This window comes from Thamnophis elegans, chromosome 16 (assembly GCF_009769535.1).
Source record: "Thamnophis elegans isolate rThaEle1 chromosome 16, rThaEle1.pri, whole genome shotgun sequence".
Lineage (NCBI taxonomy): Eukaryota > Metazoa > Chordata > Lepidosauria > Squamata > Colubridae > Thamnophis > Thamnophis elegans.
This window is the reverse complement of record NC_045556.1, coordinates 35,674,844-35,687,383: the sequence shown is the minus strand read 5'-3', so window position 1 is coordinate 35,687,383 and position 12,540 is coordinate 35,674,844. Positions and strand designations below refer to the sequence as shown.

Below are 12,540 nucleotides of genomic sequence, written 5' to 3'. Positions count from 1 at the left end.
GCTTGTTCTTTTGTGTTTGTTTTTTCTACTCTTAAATTTTTTTGAGTTTTGTATTTTTAATTTTTTTAACAAAATAAAACATTTGAGAATAATAATAATAAGAAATAATAAGGAGAAGAACTACTACTACTACTACTACTACTAATAATAATAATAATAATAATAATAATAATAGCAACAACAACAACAACCCCACCGAAGAGAGAATTGTCTTCCAAGCTAGTTGCGAATGCTCCAACACTGGAAGTTTTTAAGAAGATGTTGGATAACCATTTGTCTGAAGTGGTGTAGGGTTTCCTGCCTAAGCAGGGGGTTGGACTAGAAGACCTCCAAGGTCCCTTCCAACTCTGTTATTCTGTTCTATTCTATTCTATTCTATTCTATTTGAATGCATATTTAGAAATATTTCTCTGGAGGGGTAACTACTTCACGAAAAACAGATTTTGGAAAAGTCCAGCAAGGAACCAGAAGTTTTTACAAAAAGGCCTGTTCAATTATGAAAATTCTAAGTAGCCAACTGAAAAGGAAGCCAGCAGAAGAACTAGCCCTGTCAACAGCCTGTTTTTCTGAGCTAAAAACATAAAGCCGCATTAAAGCAAAATTTCACGCCTCTTTCCAGTTATTAAAAGTAAATCCTTCTTGACAAGGGGGAAAACTATCACAAGCAGCTTTGTTTTCATTTGTGCCACAAGCAGTATCAACGCAAGATGTGTGAACATTTCCTCTGCATATTTAACTCAGAGTACAAATTAGGTACCCTATTATTTTTCAGCAGTTTTTTTTTTAAAGTTCCTCTTTATCCTCCTTTTTTTAAAAAAAAGCCATTTGTGACACCGTCAGGGACAAAAAAAACCTTCCTGGAAGGAGACAAAAGGAAAAGAAGAAGACACAAGTTTTCCTTTAAACACCATACCAAACATTGGTCAACATAGTGGAAGAGACTAAATTCAGCTCCTCGGTGTGTGTATATGCTCACACACACGTGTGCTTTAACACGCCATAAAACCAGGCAATAAGGCTCTATAAAACTTGTTTTTAATTTTACTCTGAACTCCATCAAGCACATCGTATACAAGCCTTGAAAAAAAAGGAGAAGGGCGGGGGGAGGAGGAGGAGAGGGAAAGAGAGAATAGTGTGAAAAGTAATTTTGCATAATCAGTACATGCCATCTGGAACAATTAAACGATTTCTATAGAACTATGAGGATCAGTCATATCTGCTTATTAAAGATCAGAAATTATACAAGTCATAAATCCTCGAAAAAACTACATGTGCTCTCGCCTGTCAACGCTGTTTTAACTTCAGATGCTGAAGAATGCACGATTAAGGCTGAGGAAAAAAAAAGATTAATATATGCAAATTACATCGAGCATTTAAAATCCCCAGCAACTGTCTCGGGTTTCTCCTGTCCTTATTTTGTTGCATTTATGTTTTATTCATCCTTCCGCGCAACTCACCTGTCATTTCATAAGCTATAATATTATGGGGGTATTATTAAACAGCATAAAGCCCCTGTTTTAATTGGAAAGCTTCATTGCATTTTCCAATTATTTGGACTAAATTAAAAGCAGATGTACATAGTTTAATAAGGAGTCTAATATCAGTTCCGGGAAATCAAAATTCACTGCCATTGTGGCGTTGCAATACTTTTACAAAGTGTTCCCCATTTTGAAGGAGGTTGTCGGCATGTTACCCTCCCCCCTTCTTCTTTCTTTGAGGGGGGGGGGAATCAGCCCCAGCAATCTGTTAATTGTCATTCTGTTAATAACTGTTTAAATATCCAACTGGCATAGGAGCATCCTATTCATAAAAGAACAGAGGAAGAAAACAGCTAGCTGAGCAGAAGTAAAAGCACATTCTTAATAAGACATTTTGCTACATCTGGAACATGATATTCACACCGGTGGGGATAATTAACCAAGCACGGAATTGCAGATTGTGGGATATCTGTGTATATGTGCGCGCGCGCGTGTGTGTGTGTGTGAAGAAAGAACTTTATTCCAGAATTGATTAGTTGGGTGAACTATTTCCTTCTCCCACACAAACAAACTATGAAGCGTTGTTGGCTTAAAAAAAAAAAAGAACTCTCAGGCTCCATATAAAAATATTTAGCACAAAATATGCATGATCTGAGAGCTACTTAAATGCCAAGTCAATAAAGCAATGGAATATATACATTAAAGGAAAATATTTGTGGCTCAGGGCTGAAATGAGGGGTCCTTGATGCTCTCTGAGCTTGGCTGTTTCCTTGCAGACGTTTCATTATCAAACTGGGTAACATCATCAGTGCTAGAAGGGAGTAGGGTTTGTGGAGAGGAGGAGAAGGGGAAGAGGGAGGGTGGGACAACATTGATGATGTTACCTAATTTGGTAATGAAACATCTGCAAGAAATGCAGAAGGACCCTCCATTTCAGCCTTGAACCACAAATATTTTTCTTTAATGTCTATATTCCATTGTTTTATGCGGCCACTTGACTTGGCATCTAAGTAGCTCTCATATCATGCATATTTTGTACTAAAGATTTTTATATGGAACCTAAGAGTTCTTAAAAAAATTTTAAAAAATAAACCTTCAATACTTCATTGTTAGTTTGCATGGGAGAAGGAAATGGCTCAACCCAACAGATCAATTCTGGAAAAATATTCTTTCTTCACCGCCAAGTTCTTTTGGGTGGCTCCATGAGAACCTTCTCAAACTTCTCCAAAGATTGGGCTACCAGGAAGATTTCCACTAGCAGAAGACAAGAGACATTGCTAATCAGTGCTATGAGTTGTTTGGGCTAAAAAAGACTTCAGTTCTTTTGTGTTGTCTCATGAAAATCCCCCCCCCCGTCTTTTCCTAAAACCAAGAAGAATCTGCTAGGAGAAGACAACAGGCATTAACTAACTAAGATTTCCTGAGGCTAATAAAGACCTCCACAGTAGCTTGCCCTCAATAAAACCACTCCAAAGCATACAAATATGGTTAGAATGGGAATACAAAATGGCAGGGATGTGTTAAAAGAGGAATTCAGCAACGAACATGGCAACTCTTCTTCGTAAGAAGGCAAAAGCGGTCTTCCCTAGCGAAGCTAAAGGGAATCATTTCGCAGCAAATTAAAACAACAGCATTCCTCCCCACTCCAAAATTATCCATGTTAATAAAGGTAGTTTACTGGGCCGCATGAACTATTTAATTATCTTTGAAAAGTGAATGGTGTGTAAGGGGTGGATAATGAATCAAAACAATCGTTTTGGGATGAAAAGACATGACTAAGCGTTGATTAAATTGTCTTTCCCCATCGAAGGCAGATAAAAGATTTATTAAAAAAAAAACCAGAGGCAATTGAAGTCCACATAATATCGTGGCAGGAAGCATATGGCTGTTTGGTGGGGGAAGCCAACACAAGAAGAAGAAGAAAAAAGAAATAGTACAATAGGGATGGAAAGAGAATCAAGGAATGTTGGCATTCTCATTCAGAGTGCCACCTTAGCTCATTAATCAATGCCAATGTATTTCTATAGACTCAAGAGCTGGAAAAAGCTACTGCTCAAAACATCAGCTGGATGTTGGATTTTCCATGCCAAGGGCCACCTTGGCATTTGGACATTACTTTTTTTTAAATTCAAGTTTGGCCTGGTCACTCTTTCCCAAAGTTTGAGTTGCACATTTATATCATTTAAAAGAGAGATATAAAAATGCCATAACAGCTGATTACTTTTGATTATTCATAACAGCTTGGAAGTCCATGAAGAGATCAAACACAGTTGAGTTTGATCACTGTTTGTTGAATTAACTCTACTTCCCAAACATTACAAATTACTAAGATCTTGTGTCCACTCCAGAAAAAAGAGGTGATCCCTCTTTATAAGACTGTATTACAGGAATTCATCAACCATTGGCCAAGGAAGCTTAGAGCCTAGCGGAAAACTTAGATTCTCTTCACAAAGCACACAAGCCACCTCCTAGTTTTACCCATTTTTTTAAATGCACAATGCTTTTATACATTCATAAATGGGCAATTTGAAATCCTCCAGTGAGAACATTAATTTATATGTTTCATTAACTTTGTTCAGGGAAGCCACTCCAGTAGACTTTGGCCCGCTTACAAAATCCATATGTACAATTAAAAGACATAAAAACCTAAAAGGCATAAAATGGAACTGCCCAGATAATTGCAATGACTTAGGAGGGGGCCATTCTAGAGGAGATCAAAGTTCAAGACATCCAAAGATGTCACCCCTCTGATAGAAGTTCAGTCTTGCAAAGGAGGTCAAAAGAAAAGATGTATTGTCAACAACCTTCTCTTATCCTGGACCATACTGCTTTGTTGTGTTCAACCAGCATCCTTTACTTCATTAAGGAATTAGACCATAGTCTGGGTTGGAGAATACACTGATCTGATCAAATTGATCGGGTTTGTACCCGCTCCAGACGTAGAATTAAGAGGAGTTGAAGCAGTGGTGAAATTCAAAAATTTTCCCTACCGGTTCTGTGGGTGTGGCTTGGTGGGCTTGGCTTGGTGGTCATGTGACCGGGTGGGTGTGGCTGCACAACTGACTCAGACACAATGTAGAAGCAGGTGGGCTTCACACAGAATGTCCCCTGCAACAAGCAGGAACCTCAGAGTCCCAGAGAGCTCAAAAACCCAACTATCACACTTGACACAAAAATAACAAAAAAATAACACAAAAGCTGCACAACTGATTCATACACTGGACTTCCCACAAAATGGCCCCTTGCAACAAGCAGGAACCTCACAGACAATCAGGCACAGCTGATTGTCGCAAGCATTTCACCCCTGAGTTGAAGTCCCCGGCTCCTGAACTTGAAGAGATTTTAGCATTTGCATTCACTAAGTTGTAGGAGATGAGCACGCTGAGCCCGAGGGATGGGGGGTCAAGCATGTTATCAGTCTTGAGACCTTTGGCACCCACAAGAGATCTAAGTCCAGTCCATCTTGAATTCCATTGACTGTTATCTACCACCAATTTGCTTTGACTGTTAGTAGTTCAGGTTCTTGAAGAAAGCATTAGCCTGTCGTTAGTAGCTCAGGTTCTTGTACAAAGCATTAGCGTGTCGTATTCATTTGAACCGCCCTGGCTCCTGATTTCCTGCACTTGGCAGTAAGTTGACACAGAGTGAAGGCAAATGCTTGGCTTGTGACCTTCTTGGTTAAGCTCATTGTGCAAATCACGGCTAAAATTCCAGCTTCTCCAAGCAGCAAGTTCAGGAGCTCCTGAACTAAAGAGAAGGCTGGGTTACCTAACCTTACAGATCCCTTCTGATCTTGCAGTCAGATGATCTGGAAGCCAGCAATCCTGAAAACAGCTGCACTGTCAGCAAAGAGCTAAGCCCTTGATGCCATAAAACATTGGAAGGTGGCAAGCATGAGGAGGAGGGAAGGGAAAGGAACAAGAAACAGTTCACGCTAGCGAACAAAAGAGCTCAGCCTGGCATGGCTCATTGTCTTATAGACAACAATGAGAGAAATCTCCCGAATAATTAGCTCCTTTGCAGCAAACTGACAGATCCTTTCTTTGCTGGGCTAATCTACGGGAGGCCTCGTGTTCTTTCGAGACAAGGCAGCTTACACATTAAACTTTGACTTTCTGTCCGTTCCCCTTTTTGAAGTGCAATGCTTTTCTGGGGACACACAACTGTACAGACGAGGGACACCAGTCAAGGACCCATGTTCTGGTGGATGCTAAACCAGAATATGAACCAAGATCACTTGGGAATCCGGTCTTCAGCCATAGTTAATGCACTGAGTTCCCCTTCTGAATCTTACATGAGCACCATCGTTGCTACAAAGGGAGTGGGCTTAACAGACAGGTAAATAATCAGACAGACATATGGAAGGCCTTTGGGTGAATTATGTTACGATTTCCTCAAACAAGGGTTTTGAAATGATTTGTTTTTTTGTGGTTCATCTTACTTTCCCCTGCAGGAAAAGAAGAAAATATTCATTGCCTTCTGGGTCCTTGCTGCTGCCTGAGCTTGGTGGTTTTCTTACAGACATTTCATGAACCTGCTAGGTAACATCATCAGGGCTAGAAGGAACAGTATATAAACAGAGAGCAAAGCTCACTCCTTTCTAGCCCTGATGGTGTTACCTAGTTGGGTCGTGAATCGTCTGTAAGAAAACAACCAAGCTCAGAGAACACCAAGGACCCCACAGCCCTCCTCCTCCCCTCCACATACCCCACTCTCTTGTAGCACTGATGATATTACCTAGTGGGGTAATGAAACGTCTGCAAGAAAACAACCAAGCTCAGAAAGCACCAAAGCACCATATCTTCTACCTGTTCCTAATCTTGGCATTGAGAAATCCAAAACACATGATCCACATAAATTAAGGATGTCACTATACACCATACCTATCAAGTTTGATGTCTGGCCAAGCACATTGTTAGGAATATAATCTAACGGTTGGGTTGGCAATTATATAAATCATATACTGTATATACTCAAGTATAAGCCTAGTTTTTCAGCCCACTTTTTGGGCTGAAAAAAGCCACCTCAGCTTATACTCGAGTCAGTGAAAAATTTGCCCGAAATGGAGGAGAAAAAGGAGCGGGGCCATGCCGCTGGGTGACGCTCGTGAATGGCCCAGCGCCCCTGTGAGTTTCCCCTCCCTCTGTGTCAGTTTGCCGCGCAGCGTGCACCGCACCATCCCCCCTCCTCACGTTCTAATGTAATGCAGGGCTATCTTACGATTCCCCTTCCTCCCCCTCCTGCCGCTCTGCAACGATGTCCCACCTCCTCCTTGTTATGGCAAGCAGCCACATAGCGATGTCCCACCTCCTCTGGTACAGTGATCCAATGATAGGAATCACTGTGCCATGTGTCATAGGAGGCGGGACATCATCATCACAGCGGGACATCAGCATCATGAGGTGAGTGAAGTATTTCATTGAATACACCGGTATTGTGTGATAATAATTTGTTATGCAGAGCAAATTTTTACAATGGCTACTGTATATTTAATGGGCACAGGCAGGCTGTATATGTTATTCAATGGGCAATGGCATTATTGGTATCTATTTTTATTTTTGAAATTTATCGGTAGCTGCTGCATTTCCCACCCTAGGCTTATACTCGAGTCAATAACTTTTCCAGTTTTTTGTGGTAAAATTAGGTGCCTCGGCTTATATTCGGGTCGGCCTATACTCGAGTATATACGGTAGCAATGCTCTACCTGTTTCTTTAAATCATACTGTAAAATGTGATTGGTTGCTGTTTCCTAAATCAGCCATAAGAGGGAGCCAGAATGACTGTTAGCTCTCTGTTTTGTTAGATGCTAGGCTGATCTGATCTGAGTGTTTTGGAAGCTGGCTGTTAGAAAGTGCTGTGAGCTATTGTAAGTTTTGCAACTGCTAGCAAACTTTAAGTACCAGATTGTTTGTATGATTATGGATTATGTTATTTGGATTATCCCTTAACTGAAAGACATTGATGACTGACTGTCTTATCCGTGTATGACTTGGATTGTTTGATGGACTCTGATACCTCTATTTCCACGAAAGTAAAAGCCTATTTAAACTGCAGTGTCTCTGTATGCTGGTTTGTGTGTTCTCCAACACAACTCTCACAACGCTTCTCTGAACGCACTCGCTCTCCCATCGGGGAGCTTACCTAACACACATGAGAGAGAAATAGCTCTGGAGTTCGGATACAAGCAACAGCTTGCTTATCTGATGAAACCCAACACCTGCTGCAGTTTTATTATGCAAGATTCTACAAAGGCTTGTACAAAGACAAACCTGAAGACACCAGATTCTCCCTCACCTGAGTATTGCAGTCAGCCTTGTAACAGAGGTGGACAGAAGCTTTTCTCTGTTCCTGAGTACATTTACACCTAAGCTCTCTTCTTGAATTACTAAATGATCCCAACCAAGCAGGGAGCCTAGGTGTCTTTTTAAGAGGATCCTGCATTGGGAAGGAAGGGTGGATTCTTGGTATAATTTACCATCTGAATTGCACTGGCCAGGAATGAAGGAAAGAACTGAGCCAACGAGAAGAAGAAAAGAAAAGATGAATTGGGACAGCCTTGCCAAAACTTCTCACAACAAAACAAAGAAGAGTAACAGCTCCTCTCCAGTAACACACAATTTGTCCATAAGTCTTACCAAAGCCTTTTGTGGATAAATGAAGCATCTTGTGCAAGCATTTCAAGCCAAAGCATTTTTTTCTTCTTCTTCTTTTGTTTTGGGGTTTTGGAAGCAAACCCAACTTTTCTCCCTCCGGGAGCCATTAACATATTGTCTTGGAACACGCTGTTTATTAACTTCCCTCCCTCCCCAAAGCTGCCAAGGTATTAAAAAGCTCATCCATTTAGCCTGAAACTTTTGATGGAGTATCTGCGCTCCTCAAACTGACATGCCTATAGGAAGGGTAAGGTCTGGGATTTAGGCCCACTGAAGTAAATATGGCAGTGAAAAGTAAGCTTAAAGATGTTTCAAATTAATGACAAATCCCATTATTTTACTCGTGTTTAATTTGAAAGAGACTAAACTGATAAACACTCAGGAGTATGCCAAGGGAATTTAGATACTTTCTACATCCTGCTGCTATCAAAGGGAAAGAAATATCCAATGTCTAGATTTGTGCCTACTGAAATGAACTGGAAAGTCATTGGTTTAACTTTTGTTCATTACGTAGCATGCTTATAAATGAATATTAAAGTGTGTTATGATTTTCTCCGTCCCTTATTTAATAATAAATAGGAACGGACACCATTCTGTCTTCATTATCTTCACAAATAAGGAAACTATTCTGCTCTCTTTCAACCTGCACATACGATTTTTTTTATTTACACCTTCAATGCGAATAACCTTCTTTTTAAAAAAAAACTCTGATTAAAAAAAGATTTTTTAAAAGACTATTAAAGAAAGATTGTTCTAGTATTCTTAAATGACGAGAAAGATCCACGGAATTCTAACATTTAGATCACACTGTTAAGATTCTAGAAGGAGTAAAGTTTTGAGAAGAACATTAAAGAGTTATCCAACCCAGAACTAAGGAGAAACTTCATGACAGGGAGAATAATTTATCAGTGGAAAGGCTTGTCTCCGGAAGCTGTGGGTGCTCCATCACTGGAAGTTTTTAGGAAGAAACTAGACAGCTATTTGTCCGGAATGGTAGAAGGACAGAGGTTGGACTAGAAGAACTCCAATGTCCCTTCCAGCTCTATGGTATAAGGACTCCTGCCATGGACTAGAGGTTGGGTTGGACTAGAAAGACCTCCAAGGTCCCTTCCAGCTCTATGATTCTACGGCCATGTTCCAATCCAAGAGATGAAGTTTGCTCCATCATACCAATTCAATTCATCATCCAAAATCAACCATCTTTATTCTTCCTAGGCTGCCAGTTTTTTGTGACTGAGTCTACGTTACTCTCACCTTAATCACACCCTAACGCAGTCAATCTTTTTTCCAGTGGGGCGGGAAGCACACAATCACACTTTTCCTTTCCCATCGAAAATGACTATTTTGGAAGATAGAAGAATTATCTAACTAACGGAGCCATCAATGGGAATTCTAAGTCTTGAAGTGGGCAATGAAAGAAGTGACACGAAGGGTTAATTGGAGGGATCTAGGATCATGGCATATTATAATCCAGTAAAACCACTGGGCAATGGGAAAATTTCAGTTAATTCACCGTATGACTTTATTTGTTGGTAAAGCGGTTATGGCTGCTTCTCTTATATCCAACAATCCTAGACAGCTCATAAGGAAGCCAAAAAAAAAAACCCCCAGCAATTAAAAAACACAACCACAAAGGCACAAGCAACAACTAATTCACTAAATTTAAAGCACTCCCCATGTTTCCAAAATTTCCAGATGTGTCTTCTTAAAACACCAGCACAAGATGGCCTATAATAAGGGTGAGGGGGAAAAAGCTGTTTATCCTTGAAAGGGAGGGGAAAAAATACATTTCTACTTGCATTTTTTTAATCGTACCTTGACAAAATTATGGAAAGCCTCAAAGACAAGAGATGAATTTAAAAAAAAAAATTATTTAAGTTTAAGTTGATTAATCTAACCAATTACGCTAATGAAAGGGCCAGCTCTGTTCCATCCCGTTAAGAGGGGGAAATTTAAGGGCCGTTTCTCTTGCGAGGGAAATAAAAGATGCGATAGGTGCCAGCTTCGTTTTAATAATACATGCTGTGAGCTGCGCCCGCCATCTTGCAAAAGCAGAAACACACAGACACACACACACACACACAAACACACAGAGGCATCTCAACACCTCGGTGCTGCAGCTTATTGTTCCTTAAGTGACGGAAGGTTTAATCAAGGAAACAGGCCATCCATCACATGAAACCAGGCAGACTGTGTGGGTCTGACAGCGTGCACATGGCTTTATACGCTGGGAAAACCTCGCCACCTGTTAGCCACTAACCTTTTACACAAGGATCCGCGATGCAAGCTTTGTCCCCTTCTCCCCTCTCCCCTCTCCCCTCTCCCCGATGAGATTCTCTTTTATTTCAAAACTATCCCCAGTTATTGGCAGGGACAGACGGTAGAGAACGATGGCTGTTTTATGCGCTGCCGTCAACAATTTATGCCTCCTTAAAGTGACTTATTTCTCCTCCCGACTTCCGTTATTAGAAATCATCTCCTCCTCCTTCCTTGAAGCAGCTTGTTCTCCTTCTGTGCCTCAGGGATGTTATCAGAATAAGAGTTGGCAAGGGACCTTGGAGGTCTTCTAGTCCAGAGCTCCCCAATCTTTCGGACCTCAGGGACCACTAAATTCATAATTTGAAATCCCGCGGACAACTAATATGATCTGCCTAATGACTGGTTGGCTGGGCGTAGGTAGGTGGTCATGTGACTGGGTAGGTGTGGCCAACTCGATGTCACTAACCTCCTCTAGACCGATTAGATCCCACATATTAGGCCTCCTCCGAATTCCATCCGCCGGCCAGTGTCGACTGGCGACTACTCGGAGGAGAGCCTTCTCTGTGGCCACTCCGACCCTCTGGAACGAACTCCCCGTGGAGATTCGAACCCTCACCACCCTCCAGGCCTTCCGCAAAGCCCTCAAAACCTGGCTATTCCGACAGGCCTGGGGCTAAAAAGCTTCTACCCCTTTCTCAAATGGTATGACTGTTGTGTGTTTTAAATTATGTATTGTTGCCCGTTGTTTTAATTTGTTGTCTGTATCCCCCTCCCTTAGTTGAGTTATGAGCCGCCCTGAGTCCCCTTCGGGGGAAAAGGGTGGCATATAAATAAAATAAACATTCAACATTCAACATTCAAGGGGGATCTCGCCAGCCTCTACTCGCCCCTCCCCTCCCAGCCCCTCCTCGCCTGCCCGCCCAGGGTCCTTAGGGCCCCAGGAAGCAGTTGCTGGAGCTAAGCAGCCACCAGGAGAAAGAGTTGGCAAAACAGCTCAGTTAAATTGGATCTGACCGAGAAGAAGGCTCAGCAGAAGCACCTCACTGAGGACTAGGAGCATGGGCTTTCCAAGCAGAGGGAAGACCTGCGGGAGTTCAAGGCCAGGTGCCGGCGCCTGGAGGCTCAGCGAGCCAAGATGGTCAGCCATTTTCACGCCATGATGCAGTCCCAATGGAACGAGGCTCTCCGGCTCTTCACCACCAGCGGCTCTTCCCTCCAGCCTTCGCCCAAAGCCCCCCACCAGGAGGCTGAAGCAGACCCCAAGTTAGAATTTCTCCCCCCCCCCTGACACCTACAAAAATACCCCGAAGGGGCATCTCTGCAGCAATACAAGCGTTCATTGCACGTATCCGTCCCAGGGTCTGTAGTTTGAGGACCCCTGATTTAGTGCCATATAAAAAATGCAAATAATTTTTCTGCGGACCACCAAAATTTCAGCAGAGGCAGATATTTTTCCATTGTTTTCCTCCCCAAAAGCTAGGCGCGTTTTATACTTCGGAGCATCTTATACTCCAAAAAATACGGTCTGCAGAGAAAATCTCTTTATTGAACAAGGAGATCTGCCACTTACCTGAAATGGCATATAAATTGGAGTGCTGATATTCAAAATCTGGCCGAGTGCCATTCCCCTTCCCTCGGAAACTGGCGGGAAGCGTCAACGATATATGTCTAAAGAGAAGAGACAAGAGAACATATTTGGATGCCAAGAACAACAACCAAATTAGGGAGGCAGGGGCGCTCATGGAGATTGGCTTCAGCTGGATGACCTTGGGCCAGTCACTCCCTTTCTGCCCTAGGAAGGAGGCAATGGCAAACCAAAACATTGCCAAGAAAACCACAGGGGTTTTCTCCAGGCAGCACCCGAGAATTGGACACCAGTGAAGGGAAGAAAAAGGAAAAAACAGTGGCAAAGTTGGGTTATCAAGAGCTTAACTGGAAGATGATGACTTGGCCATAATGGAACTAGTTTGGTCTAGTGGCTGGCACCAGACTAGAAAGTAGGAGACTGTGAGTTCTAGTTCTGCCTTAGGTACGAAAGCTGGCTGGCTGACTGTGTATTCTAGTCCTACCTTAGGCATGAAAACTGGCTGGGTGACTTTGGATCAATCACTAGGAGATGGCGAGTTATAGTCCTGCCTTAGGTATAAAAA

The 12,540-nt window shown here is 42.0% G+C and overlaps 1 protein-coding gene across 1 annotated transcript in view; it reads right to left on the bottom strand.

Annotated features, from left to right (window-relative positions):
• Window positions 1-12,540, bottom strand: part of MVB12B (multivesicular body subunit 12B) — a 43,406-nt gene that overhangs the window by 18,688 nt on the left and 12,178 nt on the right. The window contains exon 6 of the mRNA XM_032233235.1: window positions 11,961-12,058. Within this exon, the coding sequence (XP_032089126.1) occupies window positions 11,961-12,058 (98 nt within the window). The remainder of the gene's footprint in view (window positions 1-11,960; window positions 12,059-12,540) is intronic.